The sequence below is a fragment of the Oryx dammah genome, unplaced genomic scaffold (genome assembly GCF_014754425.2).
Source record: "Oryx dammah isolate SB20612 unplaced genomic scaffold, SCBI_Odam_1.1 HiC_scaffold_28, whole genome shotgun sequence".
Taxonomy (NCBI): domain Eukaryota; kingdom Metazoa; phylum Chordata; class Mammalia; order Artiodactyla; family Bovidae; genus Oryx; species Oryx dammah.
Genome location: NW_024070212.1, coordinates 20398463 through 20419102, shown reverse-complemented (window position 1 = coordinate 20419102; position 20640 = coordinate 20398463). Strand labels below are relative to the sequence as shown.

Genomic DNA, 20640 nt, shown 5'->3' with positions numbered 1-20640 from the left:
TTGCTCAATCCCAAAAGGGACGCCACCGGCTCCAGCTAAAACTCCTCCCCTGGCTCCGCCCCTCCCCGCAGTTCCACGCTGCGGGCCCGCCCACAAGCCCTGCCTCGGGCCCGCCCTTCCGAGCACCAACACACGGTTCTCCGCGTCTGCTCGAATCTTAGCAACTGTCGCGTTTAACCGCTCGTGACGACGATTTGATTCTATCCAGAGACCTTTGCCAACTTAGTTACCTTTGCTTCCTCCCTCCATTCCCCGGGCCAAAACCCAGGCACAAAAAAGGGTTTGAAGAAAGCGTTTTGGAAACGGCAGGAGACTGTGGTACGAGCCAAGGACTGAGCGGGATGACCCACCGCAACCTGAAGACGGGGGACCAGGCTTAATATCCTAACACATCTCTAAATTAGAAAAAGCCAGAGGAAGGGTTTTTTTTGTTTTGTTTTGTTTTAGCATCCCGTTCCACAAAAATACTCACAAAACTGTCTTCACTGTTTCCACTGCCCTTTAAATTCAGATTCTCAGCAGTTTGTGCTTGGTCAGTTGCCACCAGTCTACCTGTCTCTTCTCCTTCATCCAAAGAGAGCACACTCAAGTGCATAGGAAAGCCTACAGAATAAAGCTGAATTCTCAGTGTGATTTACAAGGTTTATTAGGAGCCGCACCCTACCTTCTCAATTCTCATCTCTCACTACTTTCACAAATAGCCTAATGTTGAAGCTGTTCTAATCTACTACAGTTCCCTTTCCAACTGGTGATTAATCCTCCCTGGATTATCTCCTCTCACACTTGGTGGTCCTTCACATTTGGTGGCCCCTCAAGACACACAAAATTTTTTTCTGTAAACTTTTAAAGTCCTGCCAACCCCACCTAAAAAAAGTATGCCTCTTGTATGTGACACACTCCTTGTGTGTGACTATTGTCTAGCAACAAGCTCTCTGTATTTGCCATTATTTGTTTACATGCTTGTTTCCCCTACTAGACTGGGCTCTTTGATGGTAGAAGTTGCATTTTATATTATTCCCATTGCCTAGCACATATTAGGTGCTTAGCGTCTTATGAGTAAATAAAGAAAATAATGAATGAAGGAACGAAGGAGCAACAATGAGAAGAAAGCAACACCTTTCTGTGTGTCTGAGGCAAGCCTGTTGTTCTACAGTTGCTTCTCAAACTGGCTGTGCTTCAAAGGAAGAGGTAACAGGCTTATAGAAGAATAGATTGGAGTTAGAGAAAGTCCCATCCTGGAGCTGAGCAGTAGAGAGGAGAGGGATCTCTAGGTGGAGAAAAATATCAATCATGTGGAGAGAGAATGAGATGAACCAGTCTTTGAGGATATCCAACTCCCTTTGTGGGCTGACTCAGGATAAGGAGGGGGAATCTGTCAACATAACCATGGCCTCAGTCCCTGACCCAGAAAGTGTGCTCCATAAAGGTTGATGAAATGATAGCCTATGTGCTGAGGGCCCCTGTGGATCCTCCAGCTACAAAATAACACCAGCTTGCCACAGAATGGTTGTCCCTACCTAATAAGCTAGAACGGCCACTATTCTCAGGGTTAGGCAACAAAGACAGAGACATGGTCTCTAGAAGCCCATTGCTGAAGCACCCATGTTCTGTGAGGATAACAGAAGAACCCTGGGTGTCTAAAGAAATCTAATCAATCGGATTTCTACCTTTAGAACCTTAAGTTAATCACCTAATTATCATCTTTCTGGACCTGAGGGCTTATTTCAAAGGGGATGAGGAATAGGGTAAGATTTAGTGGCAGGAGATAATAACACATAGGAAAACAAATCTTGAGAGTCTGTGAAGAGCAGGCAAGTCACCAGATCATGAGCATCACTTGGTGCTTCCATATACCTCCTCAGTCCTCACAATGCAGGTTATGTAGGGTAGGTTATCTTATAACAAATTATTTTTATAACAGTAGTTACCATTTATTGAGTACTTACTATATATGTTCACTTTACTTGAATTATTTCATTTAGTTCTCACAATCCTAATACATTTATTTTAAAATATTTGTTTGGCTGAGCCGTGTCTTAACTGACTTGCGGGATCTCAATCCTCATAGCAGCATGTGGGATCTTTACTTGTAGCATGTGGGATCTAGTTCCCTAACTGGGGATTGAACCCTGGCTCCCTGCAATAGGAGTATGGAGTCTTAGCCACTGGACCACCAGGGAAGTCTGAACCTTAATAAGTTTAAAGTCAAGAAAGTCAAGACTTAGATAAGTTAAATCTGTTCAATGTCCAATAGGTTTTATGTGGTATGTTGTTTAGTTGATAAATCATGTCCAACTCTTTTGCAACCCCATGTACTCTAGTAGCCCGCCAGGCTCCTCTATCCATGGGATTTCTCGGGCAAGAATACTGGAGTAGGTTACCATTTCCTTCTGCAGGGGATCATCCTGGACCAGGGATCGAGCCTGCATCTCCTGCATTCACAGATGAGTTCTTTGCCACTGAGCCGCTAGGGAAGCCCTTCAAGTGGTATAGCTTAAACTCAAGTCTGTCTTCATTCTTAACCACTGTTCTATACAGCCTCTTATCTGAACCTCAGGGTAGTCATGGCCTGCTCAAGGCCATATAGCTCATAAATGGCAGACCTGGAATTTCAATCTAGGCCTATGTGCTTACCAAACCAAACCTACACATTTTACACTGTATGCTCACGTAAGCAGGTGAGGATTGCAGGAGGCTAGGGCACATCTCCAGTAGGAGAGTCACAGAAATCACTTTAAATCCTTTATAACTTCATCTTCCAGGGACTCTACTGTATAGGGTCTCAGGTGAATCAAGGCTCCACCTCTCACAACTTGTGAGCAGTCTATATCCCAGGGAACTCAAGAAGAATCAGAAGTCATTTGATACTGAACTTTATTTGTTCTGACCATCTAATGAACTGTCCACCTTATTAGGAAACAGAGACAATGCTGTCTGTAAAAGGTCAGAGATAAGTCAAAATAAACCCTCTCACCAGATCCCAAGAATAGCCCTGGAGGAGAATCTGTGGCTGCTAGTCAACTGCCCGGTCAGGTCCCCTCTCCTGGGCTGTAAATGGGTGTTGGTTCTTCAAGTGGCTGTCAGAGCTGCTCTCTGGAAACCAATATCTGACTTTGGTATTCAGAGTCTTGGTTACAAAGAACTGCAAGTTACCCAATTGTCAAGGAGAATCCACTTCTCTTTACTGGCCATGACCAAAAAGTGAGTTGAGGGTGGGGGGATGGAGGGTGGGGGTTGTTCAGAGATAGAAATTAACTTGGGAATTTCCAGTAAACTTCAAGCAAGGGCTGGTAAACTGATGCCACCAGAGAAGCCTCACAAGGTATGGCTGGAGATTCCCCAGAAATATTTCCTAGGAGCTATTTGTGCTATATAACCAAACAAGTAAAGGCTTGCTTCCCAGAGACCTCTTGCCACCTTCTTCAGCTTCTTCCTTAATTTAGACCCTACTTGTTCAGACCCCTTGGCACTGCTGCCTCCCAAATCTAGTAAGGTGAAAGGGTTTCCTACCATCAAGCAGCAACCCTGTCCCTTCTCTCTAGTTTCTATAAGGAGGCTCCAAGGAGGGCTCAAGAGGGTGTGTGGCCTGAGAAGAAAAAACTGCCTGGGGCATCCAGTCTTCCCTGTTATTCCAGCTCTAGCCACATGGGGGCCCCTGGCTCTAGAGAATGCGGCACCCAGCCCTGGCTTTGCTCCCAGAGAAGGCTGCAGAGCTGGGAAACCCTTGCCCAGCAGGCCTGGAGCAGTTCCCTTTCACCAGCACCTGAGGGCGGGCAAGCGCAGGCGAGTGCACCACGAAAGTCTCGGGTTTCAGGGGGAATGGCAGTTGCCTGTCTAAAGGCTTCTCTGTTTCTTGGAATTGTACAGAATGTCTCTTGTGGCTTTTCCTCCTCCCTCCTTTTTTCCTGTTGACTCTCCCCATCCGGCCCTCTGAATCACCAGACTCCACAGGAAAGCAGCAGATGTTGACTTTACTTCGTGCAAGCCAACGTCAGCGCTCTCCTGTGGAGTGGGGAGAAGGCAGGAAGGTGAGAGGTAGGGGAATGGTGGAAGATAACCCTAGTCCTTTCCAAACTGTGAGGGAGGATATAGTGGCGGAATCTGTAAGAAGTCAGAGACCTAGGCAAAACAATGCTGATTCCCAGGGACAGGGGAAAAAAGGGGCCCTACACTAAGGCCCCAGTGTAAGCTCTGGAGCCAGGATCACAAAGAGGGAAGCACAGGGTGAGAATGTTCCTGGTTTTAGTGCCAGCCCTTCTTGTCTGAGGTGAGGCCTCATCTCTTGCCAGCAGCATCCTTATGACTCAAAAGTCAAATCAGGCTGCAGGTCTGGGGAGACAGTCCAGAGGCTTTCTTCCTCTTGTACCATCTGAGCCCCCAAACTTCTGCTCTTAGGCAGGTCTTTTGGAGAAGCTGCAAGAGAGGTCTTTACGGACTTTATTCTACGTTCATTGCTCCAATTTCTCTTCTCTCTTTTCTTCCTCGGGGATTTTCTTCCGGGCAAAGAAGCCAAGCTGTAGGGAAAGAGATAAGAGTCATCACCAAATGCCCTGCCTAGAGACCCTGCCAAAGGCCCTTAGAGGTATCTGAAGCCTTCAGTTTTGTTCTGCTTCCAAAAATGAGATTCAAATTTATTTTATTTGGCTTTGGTTTAATTCAACTAAGATTCCTGGAGGACAGTGAAGGAGATCTGGAGACACCCACAGCCTGCTTAGTTGCCCAGCACAAACCCAGTTTTCCCTGCTGTAATGAAGGCTACCTTAACTCATGGGCACCATGCCCCATACTGGCATAGTGGCATAGTGGCATACCGTCCACTTCAGCAGTGCTTACCTTCCAAAGGCAAAAAACAAGGAGAGCAAGCAGGAGCAGCCCTCCCAGGACACTGCCAATGAGGATCCACAGAGAGATGAGGACAGGGCGGGACTGAATCACCTCCAGGAGGCTCTGCATAGAGAGGACAGCTGGTTTTTACTTGCACCCTTTTGCCCAGTTAGCTTCACCCCACACTGTAGCAAACTCAGCCCCCAAACAGAAGAATAAAAGGAAAGAAACTGAGGTCAGAATGGAGGCAGGGGGATCCACCATTCTGACTAATCACTTCTGACTCCCTGAATGCTGCCTAATGAAGACACCCCTGTTGTGAACAAGCTCACGGGTGCCCTGATGGTATTGCCACCCTTGCTAGTTTCACAGCTCTCAAACTCAGTCTCCAGCCCCACCTCGCTCCACCGGGAGGCTTCCGTCAGCAGTAGGACGCTGCCCTCCTCGGTGCTCAGTTCGAAGGTGCTGACCACTGTCAGAGACTTGAATTTGGCCTGTGGAATGGAAAGAGATTTAAAGTGAGCCATGATTGGGCTTCCCTGGTGGCTCAATGGTAAAGAATCCGCCTGCCAATGCAGGAGAGTGAGGTTCGATCCCTGGTTCAGGAAGATCCCCTAGACAAGAAAAAGGTAACCCACTCTAGTAGTCTTGCCTGGGAAATCCCATGGACAGAGGAGCCTGATAGGCTATAGTCCATGGGGCTGCAAAAAAATCAGACATGACTTAGCGACTAACAACTACAACAGCATCAGGTGGAACAGGTCTCAGGACCCTAATGGCAAAGATGAGGCTGGGGGGATAACTTCCAGGACCCTCAAGACCAGAGGAAACAGTTGGAGAGCAATAGCGAAAGAGAAGAAAGGTAACAGAAGGAAAGCCTGTGGCCCTTCATGGACTCTGCATGCTCTACTCCTCTTGAAATGCATTCAACCCCTCTTTTTTTGGCTAACTCCTACCCTTCCTTCAGGTTGAAGTTTAGATGTCATCCCCTCTGGGAAGTAGAAAAGTGTTTCCTCCTAACCCCCATCACCCTGGACTAGGTTATAATATTCTGTTTATTTCTCTTTCACCTCTGTTGAACTATAAAATCCTTGAGGTCAAGTGTTAGTAACTTATACGTCCCTAGTGCCTAGCACAACTTCTCAATAAACCTTTGTTAAAAGAGTAAATAAATGAATGAAAAAAGGATACCAAAGAGAGATAAAGAGAGAACTGGACTTAGGGAAGGATAGTCTGTCAGACTTAACTTTCCTGAAAAATGCCTACATCCCAGGGATCTTATATTATTCAAAGTAGATGGCACACAGGAAAGTACAATATAAACCCCTAGTACTAAACAGCTGTTATAATTAAGATGTCATTGCTCTGCTAAGGAACTCACACTGACTCCTGACTGCCTATCATGTTAAATTCAACTCCTTAGCTTTAAAGAATTTTCATAATTTAGATCCTTTCACTATACAATATCACTTTCCACTACCCTCCATGCATATCCTACATGTAATATCAACTCTTTACTGGTTCATTTAATAAAAATATATTAAATCATTATAATGAGTTAACTAGACATGCTCAGTCATGTCTGACTCTTTGAAACTCCATGGACTGTAGCCTGCCAGGCTCCTCTGTCCATGGAATTTTCCAGGCAAGGATACTGGAATGGGTTGCCATTTCCTTTTCCAGGAGATCTTCTCAACCCAGGGATCAAACCCGAGTATATTCCATCTCCTGCATTGGCAGGCAGGTTCCTTACCTGGGAAACTTTTACTAGTGTCATCTGGGAAGCCACGATGCTAAATGTTGGGGATATTCTCCTTAGTCACAGAGGAATTTATATATAACACAGGGCCTTTTATATAGTAGGCATTTGATGAGTTGATTGAATTTAGGTGTCCTATATACCTTAGTGATAATAACACTAAGAGATGATAAATGGAGGAAAATACAAAAACAGTAACTAGCTTTGAGTGAGTGCATCTCATTAGTTTGTGCTTTACAACAACCTCATGAAGTAGATATTTTCTTCCTTATTTTAGAGATGAGGAGAAAGAAGGTTAGAAAAATCAAATAACTTTGCTAGTAGGAGGACTTCCCTGGTGGCTCAGATGGTAAAGTGTCTGTCTACAATGTGGGAGACCTGGGTTCGATCCCTGGGTCGGGAAGATTCCCTGGAGAAGGAAATGGCAACCCACTCCAGTACTCTTGCCTGGAAAATCCCATGGACGGCAGAGCTTGGTGCAGGCCACTGTCCATGGGGTCGCAAAGAGTCGGGCATGACTGAGCGACTTCACTTCACTAGTAGGAGGCGAAGCTCAAACCTGAACATGAGTCTGTCTCCGAAATGCCTATGCTAAAGTCCCAGATAGCAGCAGCAGGGGAGAGTAGTAGAAAAGGAAACGTTTACCCTCCGGAAAAATTCATTGTGAACCAGCCTCAGTAGTCCAACAGAGATCTCGGTCCCCTTTGCCAGCCGCCCAAGGTGGCACCTCACAACCTGGCAGCGGGTATTGCTCTCATTCTATCGGAAGAGAGAGACAGATCAGGACCCTGGAGGGGGAACAATCCCCATGCCCCACCCCGGGCTCTACCTTCCACCCAAAGCTCTGAACTCCACTGTTCCTCCCTGCATTCCTGCTCTGGACACCTTCTTCACCCCCCTGTGACTCATACCAGCCTGCTTGTGTGCTGAAGCTCCTCTGGATGCACAGGGGGCCCTGGGGGTTTGGTCAGGTTCTGCACTGTGCAGCTTGCCTAGAGGAAGAGCCAACTTGAGGGATCCCCTGGATGGCGAGAGGCCGGCCCCTCCAGGCTGAGCAGGAGCACACCATCCACACTCTTGAAGTTCTTCCCTGGGTAACCCCTTTCTTTCTTCTCAAAGAAGGTACATATGGAAAAGAAAGCCCCTTCCCCCCCAGAGAGGGAGGATCTCTGAGAGCAGAGACCCAGCAGATGAGGAGCTGGGTGAGTCCACCAGATCAAGGTGGCAGGGTTCCATAGGCCCCCAGGCCAGACTCACATTGTTAGTGATGACTTGAGACAGTGACAGGAAGTAATTGCCCCCATAGGCCACAGCTGGAAGGAGGGCTGAGATGATAAGGCCGCTGACCACATAGCAGCCAAGGTTCTGAACCTAAAAGGAGGATTGGAAAAGGAAGAGGTGAGAGACAGAGAAAGACCTTTCCTCACCTGTTCCGCTTTACCCTCGATGCCACTGAAATCTAAGAGAGACCCTTCCCATCCTTCTCCCAGGACTCCTCTCCATCCCTCTGCTCATACCAAGGCCCCTCTGGCTTCTCACCCTAAGAGTGGTTTTGAATTCGGGGCCAGGGCCCACTGGGAGGGTTCCATATGGGTGGACCTCATAGCGGTGCAGAGTGGACTCACTGCGTGGACATCAAGTCAGGAAGTGCATGGTCACAGCCATGACACAGAAACCCGGGCACACGATCAGTACACGGACAGATTTGTGGTAGGAAGGGCCAGCACATGGATAAAGATATGGGGTTACACAGCGAAGACAGAAATGAAATATGACACAGACATGGCATAAACTTTATGGCCACATCCCACCACCCCAGCTCTAACCCCCAGGGCCCAGCAAAGCCCTACAGCTAGGATGTATAGGTATACCCATACCTAGGAAAGAGAAATGCTTAAAAGAGAAGGTTTAGCATGAGTGGGATTAAGGCCAAAAAGATGGGGCAACCCCAGGGGTTTGGTGTTCAGAAGCACTGAAGCAAATGGAGGGAGAGGGAGCGAACATAAAGAGGACGAGTCTGGGGTCCGAATGGGGTCCCAGTGAGGAGCTGAGCCATACCTGGAGAATAGGAGGTGAGGCTCATACTGAATGTAGGCTGAGGTCTGGGCTGTGTTATCGCGAAGCGTTCCGTTTCTCTCCAGGCTACTGCTGTAGGGTCAAGGGGAGGCTCACATCCCAGCCCTGTCTCAGATCCCCTTTCTCTGGAGTGAGGGAGTCATGCTTCTTCCACCGCCACCCTCACTCCCACACCACCCCCATCAAGACCTAACAGGAGAGGGCTGGGAGGAGATGCCCACTCCTCTCACCTAGTGGCCGTCAGCCTCACAAGGACCTGGCTCAGGAGGAAGGAGCAGCTAAACTCAAACTCTAGCAGGAAGGTCACCTAGGGGCAAAGGACATGGGGACATGGTAGGTTTCTCTTCATGAGACAACTACAGAGGAATGGGAGCCCATCTGTGAGCCTCCTTCCCTAAACTCCCAGGCCCCACAGATTCCAACCCCTGATCTCTCAAAGCCCCCTTCTCATCCTAGGCCCCGACTCACCTTGGCTCCCATCTGGAAGACAGGATGCCCCACGCTGCAGAGCCGGGCATGCGGGACGGGGGCTGCACACTCCACCTTCACTGGGCTGTTGCTCTGAGAACAGAGGAAGCAGGGTGAAGGCTGTGCTGGGGCTGCAACTGCCCTCTTGCCTGCAGCCTCTAAACACAGCCTTTCCCAGATGCCCTCAAAGCCAGCACTCCAGTTGTCTTCCTCCTTCCCTGATTCCCCTGAACTCCCTTCCCCAAGGGCACCTGAGGAGTGAAACTGGACAGGTGGAGGTTTCTGGAGAAGCTGAGACTCAGGCTAGTGTTGTAGGCATTCTCCTTCTTGTTCTCCAGAGTTGCTGACACCAGCACTTTCCGCCGACCCCCTTGAACCACGAACGGGTCCTTCCTAGGAGTGGTGGATAAAGGGCAGCCCAGAGTTGAAGGAGAGCCAGAAGCCTCATTTCTGTTTTCCTGGGCAAGAAACAGCCCCCCATCTCCCTTCAAGTCCCTTCTGGTCTGTCTCAAGTCAGCCTGGTTTGGCCCATTCATGTCCATCCCACCTGGAGCCTCTGATGTCCATATTAGCTTGAAGTACCAAATCTGCGACACATTCATTGTCAGGGCCACAGTCCTTGGAGAAGGGGACCTAGAGGAGAGAGAAGGGGCTGAGGACTGAGAGGAAGGCATGGGGAAAAAGAATGGGATTGGAGGACAAGTGAAAAGAGAAGAGCAGGTGCCTAGGTCAGATCCCACTGTGATCTCATGTCTGCCCCCACCCCTTTCTCTTGAATTCACTGAGAAGCGCAGTGTGGCAAAGCGGAGGCAGGGCAGGGCTTGGCACTGCTGACCAGCTTTCGGATGGAGGTGGGTGAGCCCTCATCCAGCACAGGCCCTGGCTTTGTGGTGTTGTCCAAAGCAAAGGTCACAGTCAAGGACACTGGCCGGAGGTAATCTGACGTATCCTGAGAGAAACCAGAGTGAAGGCTCATGGGGAACCAGGGTAAGGGAGATGACCCAGGAATCTTGGTAGAATGTGATAATTACACTGATCATTTACTGAGCACTTCCTGTGTGCTAGGTACTGTCCTAAGGTTTTATCAATACTATTAAATTTAATTCTAAGACAACTCCTATAACGTTGTTATTATTAATTTCCCCTTTTCAGGCAAGGAAACTAAGGTTTGTAGGTGATGCGACTTGCCAGAATGCACAGGTGCTAAATGGCAGAGCAGGATTCAAACCCAGATCAGCCTGCCTCCAAAGTCTGAACTCTCACTTTTCCCACTTCAGATTGCTTGCCGGCCCAACAGAGTCTCCTCCTCTGATGCAGCCTTTCACTCCCAGGCCCTGATGGCAAGCAGTTCCTGCCCTCTCCTCACCAGCACATGGAAGTGCAGTTGCTCACAAGTGATGTTCCCCACACTGAGCCGGAGCCGCCGAGGGGGCAGCCTCTGGCCAGAGCCATCAAATGCTGCCCGGGCTGCAGTTGTCCACTCGTCCAGCGATGCTGTGAACCGCACATCTGAATGGGGTGGGCAAGAGTGCAGGTGGAGAGGGGTCCCAAGACTAGGGCAGGGAGGGGTTGGACTGCTGCCCAGTCACTCACGGAATCGGCGATCCCAGCGGCCAGGAGTGCGGGAGGTCACTTGGAAGCAAAGGGCTGCGGACAGGCAGGTTGCCTCCTGGCCTCGCCTCTTACAGTCCCTCTGAACCACGCTGATGGCCGGCGGGGTCACATCTAGTGAAGGGGCCAGGCGGACAATGGGCCGGGAGCTGGGAACAGGGTGGGAAAGAAAGTCTAGCTATGGGAGGAAAGCCCTTAGAGAAAGGTGATCCCCAGTATTTGCCTCCCTGAGGTCAAAGGAAAGAATAAGGAGCTGGGCGACACACGAGCCAGCCTCCCCTGAACCTTTGGACACAAGTAAGCTAATAGCTGATATTCAATAAGCACTTGCCATGTGCTCTAGGCATGGTGTTTAGATCTTTGTACGGATTATCACATTTAATCCTCACCACAAGCCTATAAGGCAGGTATAGGTATTATTCCCATTTTATAAACTAGGAGAATGGAGGCACAGAGTAAGTTGATCAAGAAGCCAGATATAAGTCTGTGACTCCAAAGCCCTTGCTTTTAACAGCTGTGCCATGTTGTCCACTGCTGCCTGAGTTGCACCTGCTCACCTGAGCAGGATGGCTGCCCCTTGGGCACCCACAGCCACATCGACCAGGTCATCACCGTCTAGATCCAGCCGGCCGTCCACACTTCGGCCAAAGTAGCTGAGGGCCTGCGGCATGGAGACAGCGGCAATCCGCTGAGAGGGAGAGAGGAGAGACTGAACAGGGACTCACACACCTGGTTTCTGAGGCCTCCCATCCGGCTTTTTCTAATTCTCCCCTCAAGCATGAGGAGGAAGGAGAAAAACTTGAGTGTGTTCAGGAGTCTCTAGTATAGCGATATGTTTCCTGCCCCCATCACCTCACCTTTTTGACTACTGATTAAATAACAAAAACAAAAACAAAGGCACTTGTTGGACTTCCCAGGTGGATAAGACTCCACCTGCCAGTGCAGGGGACACAGGTTCAATCCCTAGTCCGGGAAGATTCCACATGCTGCAGAGCAACTAACCCCATGTGCCACAACTCCTGAGCCTACGCTCTAGAGCCCGAGAGTCACAAGTACTGAGCCCTCGTGCTGCAACTACTGAAGCCTGTCCACTCGGACCTGTGAGCCACAGCTACTGAGCCTGTGGGCCACAACTACTGAAGCCTGAGAGCCTAGAGCCCGTGCTCCGCAACAAGAGAAGCCACCGCAGTCAGAAGGCCGAGCACCTAAACAAAGAGTAGCCCCCACTCACCACAACTAGAGAAAGCCCTTACAAAAGCAACAAAGACTCAGCCCAGCCAAAAATAAATAAATAAAAATAAACAATCAAGAAAGGGCACTTGTTTGGTTTGGGTCTCAAGCCCAGGAGAACAATGATAAGAAAAGGGTGTGTACCCCCTTCCCCTCACCATGCCCCTGCTTCATCGGGGCTCTTCTAACCTGTGCAGGACGCGGCCTGACTCCTCTCTGGGCCCCGTGATAGAGGTACAGGGCTCCACGGTGCCCATCCTCCAGCGGCGCCCCCACAGCCACATCAGCAAAACCATCTTGGTTCAAATCAGGAAGAGCACCCATGGCAAAGCCAAACCGAGCATCCTGGGGGGATTCTGGCTGAAGTGTTCTCTGGAGTGTCAGCAAGGACGGCTGGTGGAGGTGAGGAGAAGACCGAAGGTGCTGATCAGAGAGTCCTGACCTGTCGGCCAGCCCTCAAATGTGTGTGCCTCCCCTCCCCCTCCACCCCCCACAGACAAGTTCTAGGGCATCCCAGCACATCTCACCTGGCCCACCAGATACACATAAACACGTCCTGTCTCCTTGTTCTGGGGCCCCAGGAACATGGGGGCAGCCACAAGTAAGACATCAGTTATTCCATCCCCATCGATGTCCAGTGGGCAGAGTTCACTGCCAAAGTATGAGCCAATCTGGAGAGTGGTGGGCAGTGGTGATCCCAGGGGAAAGGGAAGGCAAAATTATGGACAAGTGGGAAGCACCTGCCGATCCGGTCCTCACACCCCTGACAACCAGAATTCATCACACATTTCTAAGGCCCCTCTCTTGCCCCTTCACCATCTTCCCCCACAGCCTGGAGTCCCTCCCCCAACAGCCTGGAGTCCCTGGGGACCCACGGGCCTCATCCCTCACCTTGGATGCCCTACCTGCTCCCCCTGGAGACTCTGGGCGACCCTCACAGCCCCATCTTTCTTAAGTTGGAAGGCGATGACCTTTCCTCGATGACTAAACCGAGGCGCCCCTGAGAGAAATAGGCGGCGACCACCCCGCAAAAACATGGAGGAAACAGAGTAACCTAGAAGTGGATAAGGAATTAGGGGTGAAAGGGAAAGAAAATGGGGTCAGAGTAGGAGGGTTCCCTAAAGGCACAGAAGGGGGTCCCAAGGAAAGTAGCAGATCAGTGAGAAACTGCATGAGTTAGCAGTAAGTACCTGATAGCGCCCACTGGGGAAGCATTTTTCCTCGCCACCCTCTAATCCTTTGCAGCTCTCTGCTACTCACCCAGGTAGGCTGCATGGTTCTGCAATGCAGGGGGAAATTCCTCTTCCAGGGCTGTCCGTGGTGGGAAGAGGCGGCGACCTTCTTCAAGCCATAACACTGAGCCCCCCCAGTCATAAGCCCCCACCATTCCAAAGAGAATCCCATCCTGTAGGGCAGAATCAGATGGGGTCGCTGAAAAGACAGTGGGGAATAAGAAGAAAAAATTCTCCAGGAGTGAGAGGGTCCCTGAGAGGAGACTGGCGTCGGTTGGAAAGGCATGGGAAGGTCAGCATGGACATTAGTTAAAGGTGCAGTGTAGAAGAGCACTGGGATTGAAGTTGTCTGAATTAGAGGCTGAAAGGAGTCAGATGTTGAGAGGGGTCATGGGTGGGGGAGGTCAGAGTCTGTCCAACCTTTAGCTGATGAGTAGAGAAACCAATCTGAGACATTTCCAGCCCAAAGGAGCTTTCATTTTCTCCATGGGATCCTGGAGTGTAAGAAAACATTGAGGCAATATAAGGGAAGATGGTTCCCCCTTTGACCTAATAAACTTTTTCCAGAACCCCACCTATACCCCACAACTCCCCCTGCCCTGTCCTCTTTTTCTCCAGGGTAATCATTACCCTCAAGGCCAAAAATCCGGTCCCCTAACGCATCCACAATGTCAGTCAGTGCCGCTTCATCTGTGACATTGAAGAAGAATTTCTCGTCTGGATCACTGGCAATAGCTCTGATTTCTCGCAGGAAAGAACTGGGGTCTCGCTGCCGCCGGAGGTAGTGACCAAGGACCTGGGGTCAGGAGATCAAGGCAGAGTCTGTTAGTTGTATGTTGTGAGTGGTCTGGGAAGTTATCAATATCCGTTTTCCTTAAGTTCCCAGTCCTCAGTGTCACCATCCCCACCCCCTTCCATCCTTCCAGATCCAGAGTTGATTCTCACAGCAATCCCATAGCGTGTCACTCTTCCAGCCTCACAGGCCTGTAGTGCTGTGGGAAGCTCTTCTCCATCATGGGACTCTCCATCAGTGACAACCACCAGTAGCCTGGCAGCCTCTGGTCGGCCCCCGTGGGACTGACTGAATCCTTCTGTGCTGAGAAGAGAAACAAGGAGTGAGCTGTGATCAGATGTGTGCAGATAGATACACATATCCAGTACTTAACACTGTCAGCCGTTGACTGAGGTCAGACCTTTTGCCTTTTAGCCCATTTCCCCAACTGTCTAGCATAGAGACCGGGACACAGTAATAAAAGCTCAAGTGTCGAGGTGTCCTATAACATACAGGGCAGTATATCATCAGTGCACATAAGTGTAAAATCCATCCACTCACAGATTCATTCAGCAAATATTGTATTTAGGGGGATAAATATTAAGGGTGAGGGGGAAAAAAGTGAAAGTGTTAGTTGCAACCAAATCTTTGGACCCCCTGAAACATGTAGCCTGCCTGCCAGGCTCCTCTGTCCATGGAATTCTCCAAGCAAGAATACTGGAGTGGGTTGCCATTCCCTTCTCCAGGGGATCTTCCCAACCAGGGAATGAGCCCAGGTCTCCTATACTGCAGGCAGATTCTTTACCAGCTGAGCCACCAGTACGTAGAATAAAGAATGGTCAGGTCAGGGGAGTCTTCCCAGAGATGAGTTTTGGCGAGTTTGGAAAATGAGTGAGGACATGAGTGGTGGAGAATCCAAGGGCCAACATCAAAGTGGGAGTGAAGGGGCGTCCCTGGTGGCTCCGTGGTTGAGAATCTGCCTGCCAATGCAAGGGACACAGGTTTGCTTCCTGGTCCAGGAAGGTTCCACATGCCACAAAGCAGCTAAGCCCATGAGCCACAACTACTGAGCCTGCGCTCCAGAGCTCTTGAGCTGCAACTACCAAAGCCCGAAAGCCCTACAGCCCGTGCTCCGCAACAGAAGTAACCACAGTGAGAAGCCTGTGCACTGCAACGAAGAGTAGCGCCTGCTTGCTGCAACTAGAGAAAGACTGCATGTGGCAACAAAGACCCAGAGCAGCCAAAAATCAATCAATCAACCAATCAATCAATAAACAAATAACAAATAAATCTTTTTTTAAAAAAGGGGGACTGGAGGTATACAGACAGAATTCCATCTGCAGACGTAAAGCAAAAACATTGAGAGACACAGACAGACACTTTGTAGAAAGGCAATGAGGAATGCAATGATGGGCAATTTAGACTCACCCCACCTACCATTAGCATGCAAACAAACATAAGCAAGCAACACATGTCAGGATGTACACACTGCACTCCAAACCTTCCCCTACCCCTTCTGGCCACCCAAACTCCCTTTCCCAGTGTCTCACCAGGCCATCATTATTGCTTGAGCAGTCTTTGTTTCTCGTCCCTCTCGCCGGCTCAGGTTTCTTGCTGCTCTCACCACTTCTTCCTTGGTTCGGAAATCTCCCAGGGACCACTCGTGGACAGAGCTCTCTCCATACTGTACCAGCCCCACCTGAGAATAAAGTGTGCACTCTAAGGGAGTGTGTGTAATGGGCAGGGGGAGGGAGAAGAAAGCATGTGAGGGAGGGGAGACGAGCACCTGGATACTACTGAAGATACTGCCTACATTTATCTTCTCTCTCCCTAATTCTTCCCTCCATGCCCATCCATCCTGCCTTCTCTTACCTGTATCTGTTCCGGGTCAATAAACAATCTCCCTACCAGTCTTCGCAGGAAGGTCTGAACTTCAGACCAAGGGTAGATGCTGTTGGAGCCATCCAAGACGATGACGACATCCATGTATGTGGGGCAGCCTAGGAGAAGGGGTAACGGTGATGGGAAACAGAGGGCAAAGGATACTGGGCATGGGGGCAACAAGGAAAGAGGTCACAGGAAAGTGTTAATCGTTCAATCGTGTCTGACTCTTTATGACCCCATAGACTATAGCCCACCAGGCTTCTTTGTCCATGGGATTTCCCAGGCAAGAATACTGGAATGGGTTGCCATTTCCTTTTCCAGGGGATCTTCCTGACCCAGGGATTGAACCCACGTCTCCTGCACTGGCAAGGTTCTTTACCACTGTGTCACAGGAGGGCACATTTAATTCAAACTATTAGGCACTTCTTACATACAAGGAAGATTACCCAGTCCTAGGTAAATATAGAACTGAATAAAAGGGAAAATGGGAATACATACAATTGACTCAAAAACAACGAAGATGGAATTAAGCACAAGTAGAAACTTAGCACCATTTTATGTTGTGAGAGAACAATAGAGGATCAGTTCTGATGGTGGGGAATAAAAGGAGGCAGCAGCTGAGAAGACACTGAAGACTGGAGATGTTTGAGGAGAATATAAGGAAAGGCATTTGGGTGGAGAACACTTTAAATAAAAGGAGATGAAGGTATAAAAACAGATGACATATACAAGAAAAGTGAAGTGAAGGCTATAGCTAAGATGTAGGGTATGGAGGAATATAGTGAAAGTTGAGTTCTGAAGTTGGTTAAATCAGTTCGGACACAACTGAGTGACTGAACTAAATCAGTTCATGGAGTCTTGATACCCTGGTAATGAGTCTGAATTGTCATCTGTTAGGAAACATGGAGCCTTCACACACAAGTTAGGTCGCAGTGAGGATAGCCATGCAGGTCCCTGGTCAAGCATCATACACTGAGGCCCTATCTTTTTCCCACCCTGCACCCCCTATTCTGGGGACTTAGGCCCTTCTCCTGGCTCACGTTGTGCGGTGGGTGCCAGGCTTCCCTGGGGCCGGAACGAAGCATCTACACGGGCACATATTCCAGAACTGAAGACAGACGAGCCGCAAGCGCGAGACCAGAGAGGGGCGCAAGCCTGGGGATTGGGAAGGGAAACAGTTACTCCCAGGCTTGCGAGGGCACCCTCAGAATATGCTCCTCGTCAAAGGAGGCAGTGAGACCACTCCCCGAGATTTCCCTTCTTGCTTTCTAGGTTTTTAATTCCCGGACCTCTGCCCATAGACCAGTTTCCCTTGCCAGACTGCCCTTTTCTCTACCACGAACCTCCAGAGACTCTATCACCACTCTTTCCTTAGCTTACCATGAATCCCCCATTGCCATCTGTCTCTAGCAGAGACATCCCCAGGTGCATATTCACAGCAGGACGAGATGAGTTTCCTAGTGGATGGTCGCCTGGTCGAAGGAGAGTGGAAGAACATGAGGTCACGAGGTCACAGATGGGGTGACTGAGTTCAAGGTGATTTTGGAAGAGGATGAGAAGGGGTCAGGATCAAGTCAGGAACGAGGAGTGTGTGGGATATGGAGGTGAATAAGTGAGGTGTGATATTACTCATATGTGGAATCTAATTTTTTTAACTATATAAATGAACTTGTTTACAAAACAGAAACAGACTTATGGACTTAGAAAACACATTTATGGTTACCAAAGGGGAAATGTAGGATGGGGGATAAATTAGGAGCTTGAGATTAACATACACACACTATTAATATAAAATAGATAACCAACAAGGACCTACTGTATAGCACAGGAAACTCTACTCAACATTCTGTAACAACCTATATGAGAAAAGAATCTGAAAAAGAATGGATACATGTGTATGTATAACTGAACCGTTTTGCTGTACACTTGAAAATAACACAACATTGTAAATTAATTATAATCCAAAAAATTTTTTAAAAAGAAGTGAGATGTAAGGGATCAAAGCCACTAGTATATTAAGGTTAGGGGTTAGAAGAGTGAGGAATCTTCTTACCCAAGTGGCCCTTGGCACATGGGGCACTGTGGGAGCCCCCTACAAGGCAGCGATAAACGTCCCCCCTTCGGTCACCTGAAGGCCCATCCCAGGGGGCACCCACCAGCATCCTGGGGAGAGGAAATGAATACAAGCACAGTGTGAATATGACACTTAAGATAGGCCAGAGGGAAGGGGCGTGGTGATGGCAAGTCTAGAGCCCCAGTCACTTCCAAAGAACCAGGTTAGTTTATATTTCCAGCCACCTTGCCTCCCCTTTAACAGTTCTACTCCAGTCCCAATCCCTCGGCCCTCTAGTTTCCCCCTCACCATTGTCGTCCACCCCCAACATGTTGTAAGACACTGTATCCAAATTCAGCCTCCGGTGGGCCTAGAAATAGGCGTGGGCGATGCACATCCAGGTTAAAGGGGAGGCAGAGACCTGGTGGGGCGAGGATCATACGGTTAGCAGGAAGCAATCAGAAAGGCTAATGAGTACACAGAGGAAAAGCTAGAGAGAAGCCGCAAAGGGAACATACAGATCTCAGCCTAAATCCCTTCCTCTTACAAGCTGCCCTGGACTCCATCAATGTCATGCACTCAGAGCTCCAAGCAAGGATGATTTCCTTCCTGTGTTTGGGTAGAGATGTCTAAGCTGTGGCCCTCTGCCATGCTGTTGCACAGCTGTATTTCCATTCCTATCCTTGAAATCTCATTCACAGACATGCCTGGAAGAGGCAACTTCCTCTTTTCTACATCATTCCTCCTACACATCCTCCTCTCCAGGCCAAGTGAGGGTTGCCTTTCTGCAGCCCCAGAAAAACTATTCTTTGCAAACTCTACCCAAATCCAGGACCATAGGGAGAACAAGAGAAAGTTAGAGAACACTGCATGTTTGGGTATCGTTTCTTCTTGACTCCCAGTATCATTGTTACTCTCTCACGCTCTTTCTCCAGTGTCTAGGTCTCTGGTTGATTCCAGCCCTGGAAAACCTCAGTGGCAATTAACTGGGTGGAGCCACTTGCCTGCCTACACACATGGTTTGCCATCCATCCTTTCCAAGGGTCCCATCACTCCCAGAGTTTCTCCCAATCTGCTTCCTAACTCATCCCCCTCATGACACCCCCTGCCTGCTTGCATTTCTTCCTTAACTCTCAGCCCACTCTGAAGACCCCCGCAATCATGTCCTGGCTGACTCTTCCCTCCCAACTCCAAGCCGCTTAAAATCAGAGCTGGTATTTTAGGAAACAAAGATTACAGGGCACTGATGAGGAAAAATTCCAGGCCTCTTGTCCCTCCCATGCTTCTTTCCCTGCGACTTGCTCCTTCACGTAGCCCCTCTCAGGCCACCCCACCACCACTTTCACCGATGGCGATTGCTCTGTCTCAAACATGCTCATTTTCAGAAAGGTATTTTGTATGTGAGCCTTATTGCATCTGGGAAGCTGGTAGGGCTGCATGACCAGTAACTGTAGCTCATTGGTTAGATAAACCCAGAGTTCTGACCACACTGCTAGTTAGTTATGCCTCAGGAGCCCAGAGACCACCAAGGACAGAGAGAATTAGGGAGGGGTGGGGGCAGATAATAGTAATCAGATGAGCCACGTGGAAGTTCACATCACGTTTCTTTTTGGTCGACTCCAAGGTTAAGGACAAAGTTTTATATAATTGGACACAAATATTACACAAGGCAGTGGACAGCCTCAGCCTTTGCCAGGCAGTCATATGTGTGGGCATAAAAACGCAAACCCATGCATGCATGTGCACTCATGTACACATACACACACACACACAGAACCAGTTAACCTCACCACCTAACTCTCAAAGAATTTTAACCGTAAAGGTCCCAAGGCCAAAAATCTGTGTATCTTCCATTCCCACCAGAAACCAAGAAGTTAACCTCCCTCACCTGTCAGGAACGTCAGGGGCAAGAACAGGTGAGGGATGAGGGGGAATTCCATGCCTTGATGTTCTCTGTCCGTGTGAGAAGTCCTCTATGCCTCTGTCCCTCTCCTTCTCTGTTTTCTTTACTTTCCCTCCCATCCTGCCCCCTCCCACTGGCAGCTAAAAATAAAGTTGGAAGGAATGGGAGGAGTGATGGTGGGGAACTGTGGGGAGCCCTAGCCCAAGGAAAGGAGGAATGAGAGATTTTAGTGTATTTCTCTGCCTTGGTGCTGCCCCCTGGAGGCATCATCTCAGTTTCCAAAGAGAACATAACTCTTTCTTGTCATTTCTTTCTATTCCTTTTTTTCTGTCCTTTGTTGTTGGAAGCAATAATGCTTTCCCCGAGTTTGGAATAGAAGATAGGACTGGGAAATAGATTCTTTTTACTTCCTAACCTTACTTATCTCAATCTGGAATATGGAAAATGAAAGAGTTGATAACAGTGATACCATTTCCCCACCTACTCAAAGAGTTTGAACTAGTGAAGACACAGCCCACCCACAAACCAAGACTCACCGACTCCACTTAGTTCTGCTTGTGACTCTTAGCCTATGCTACTTATGGTATTATAGCTTTTGGAGGAAATATAAACCATATTGGTATGGGGTATGTTTTGTGGAACCAGTATAATTACTTTACCATTATACCCTCATCTCCTCAGCTAGGTTATAAACTTCTGCAGTTGGGACCATGGTGCCTCTTAGCTTTTTATATCTCTACCACTTAGTATTATGGCCTACATACTGTAGACACTCAATAAAAGTCTGCAGGTAATGATGCCAGTGGCTAATCCCATGGAAAACCCAAA

The 20640-nt window shown here is 48.9% G+C and overlaps 1 protein-coding gene across 1 annotated transcript; it reads right to left on the bottom strand.

Annotated features, from left to right (window-relative positions):
* Positions 1-2857: 2857 nt before the first annotated feature.
* On the bottom strand, positions 2858-20606 carry ITGA10 (integrin subunit alpha 10). Its single transcript, XM_040230841.1, has 30 exons — positions 19798-20606; positions 18219-18330; positions 17910-18019; positions 17237-17328; positions 16897-17011; positions 15845-15972; positions 15523-15671; positions 14146-14296; positions 13831-13996; positions 13621-13694; positions 13229-13373; positions 12874-13022; positions 12496-12639; positions 12158-12361; positions 11296-11426; positions 10721-10887; positions 10494-10636; positions 9963-10076; positions 9675-9760; positions 9379-9520; positions 9128-9220; positions 8890-8966; positions 8642-8731; positions 8123-8207; positions 7841-7954; positions 7495-7575; positions 7229-7342; positions 5223-5318; positions 4834-4947; positions 2858-4514 (listed from the first exon to the last, which is right to left on the bottom strand). The coding sequence occupies exons 1-30, from the start codon at positions 19847-19849 to the stop codon at positions 4449-4451; spliced, it is 3504 nt and encodes a 1167-aa protein (XP_040086775.1). The 5' UTR covers positions 19850-20606; the 3' UTR covers positions 2858-4448.
* Between the last annotated feature and the right edge of the window lie 34 nt (positions 20607-20640).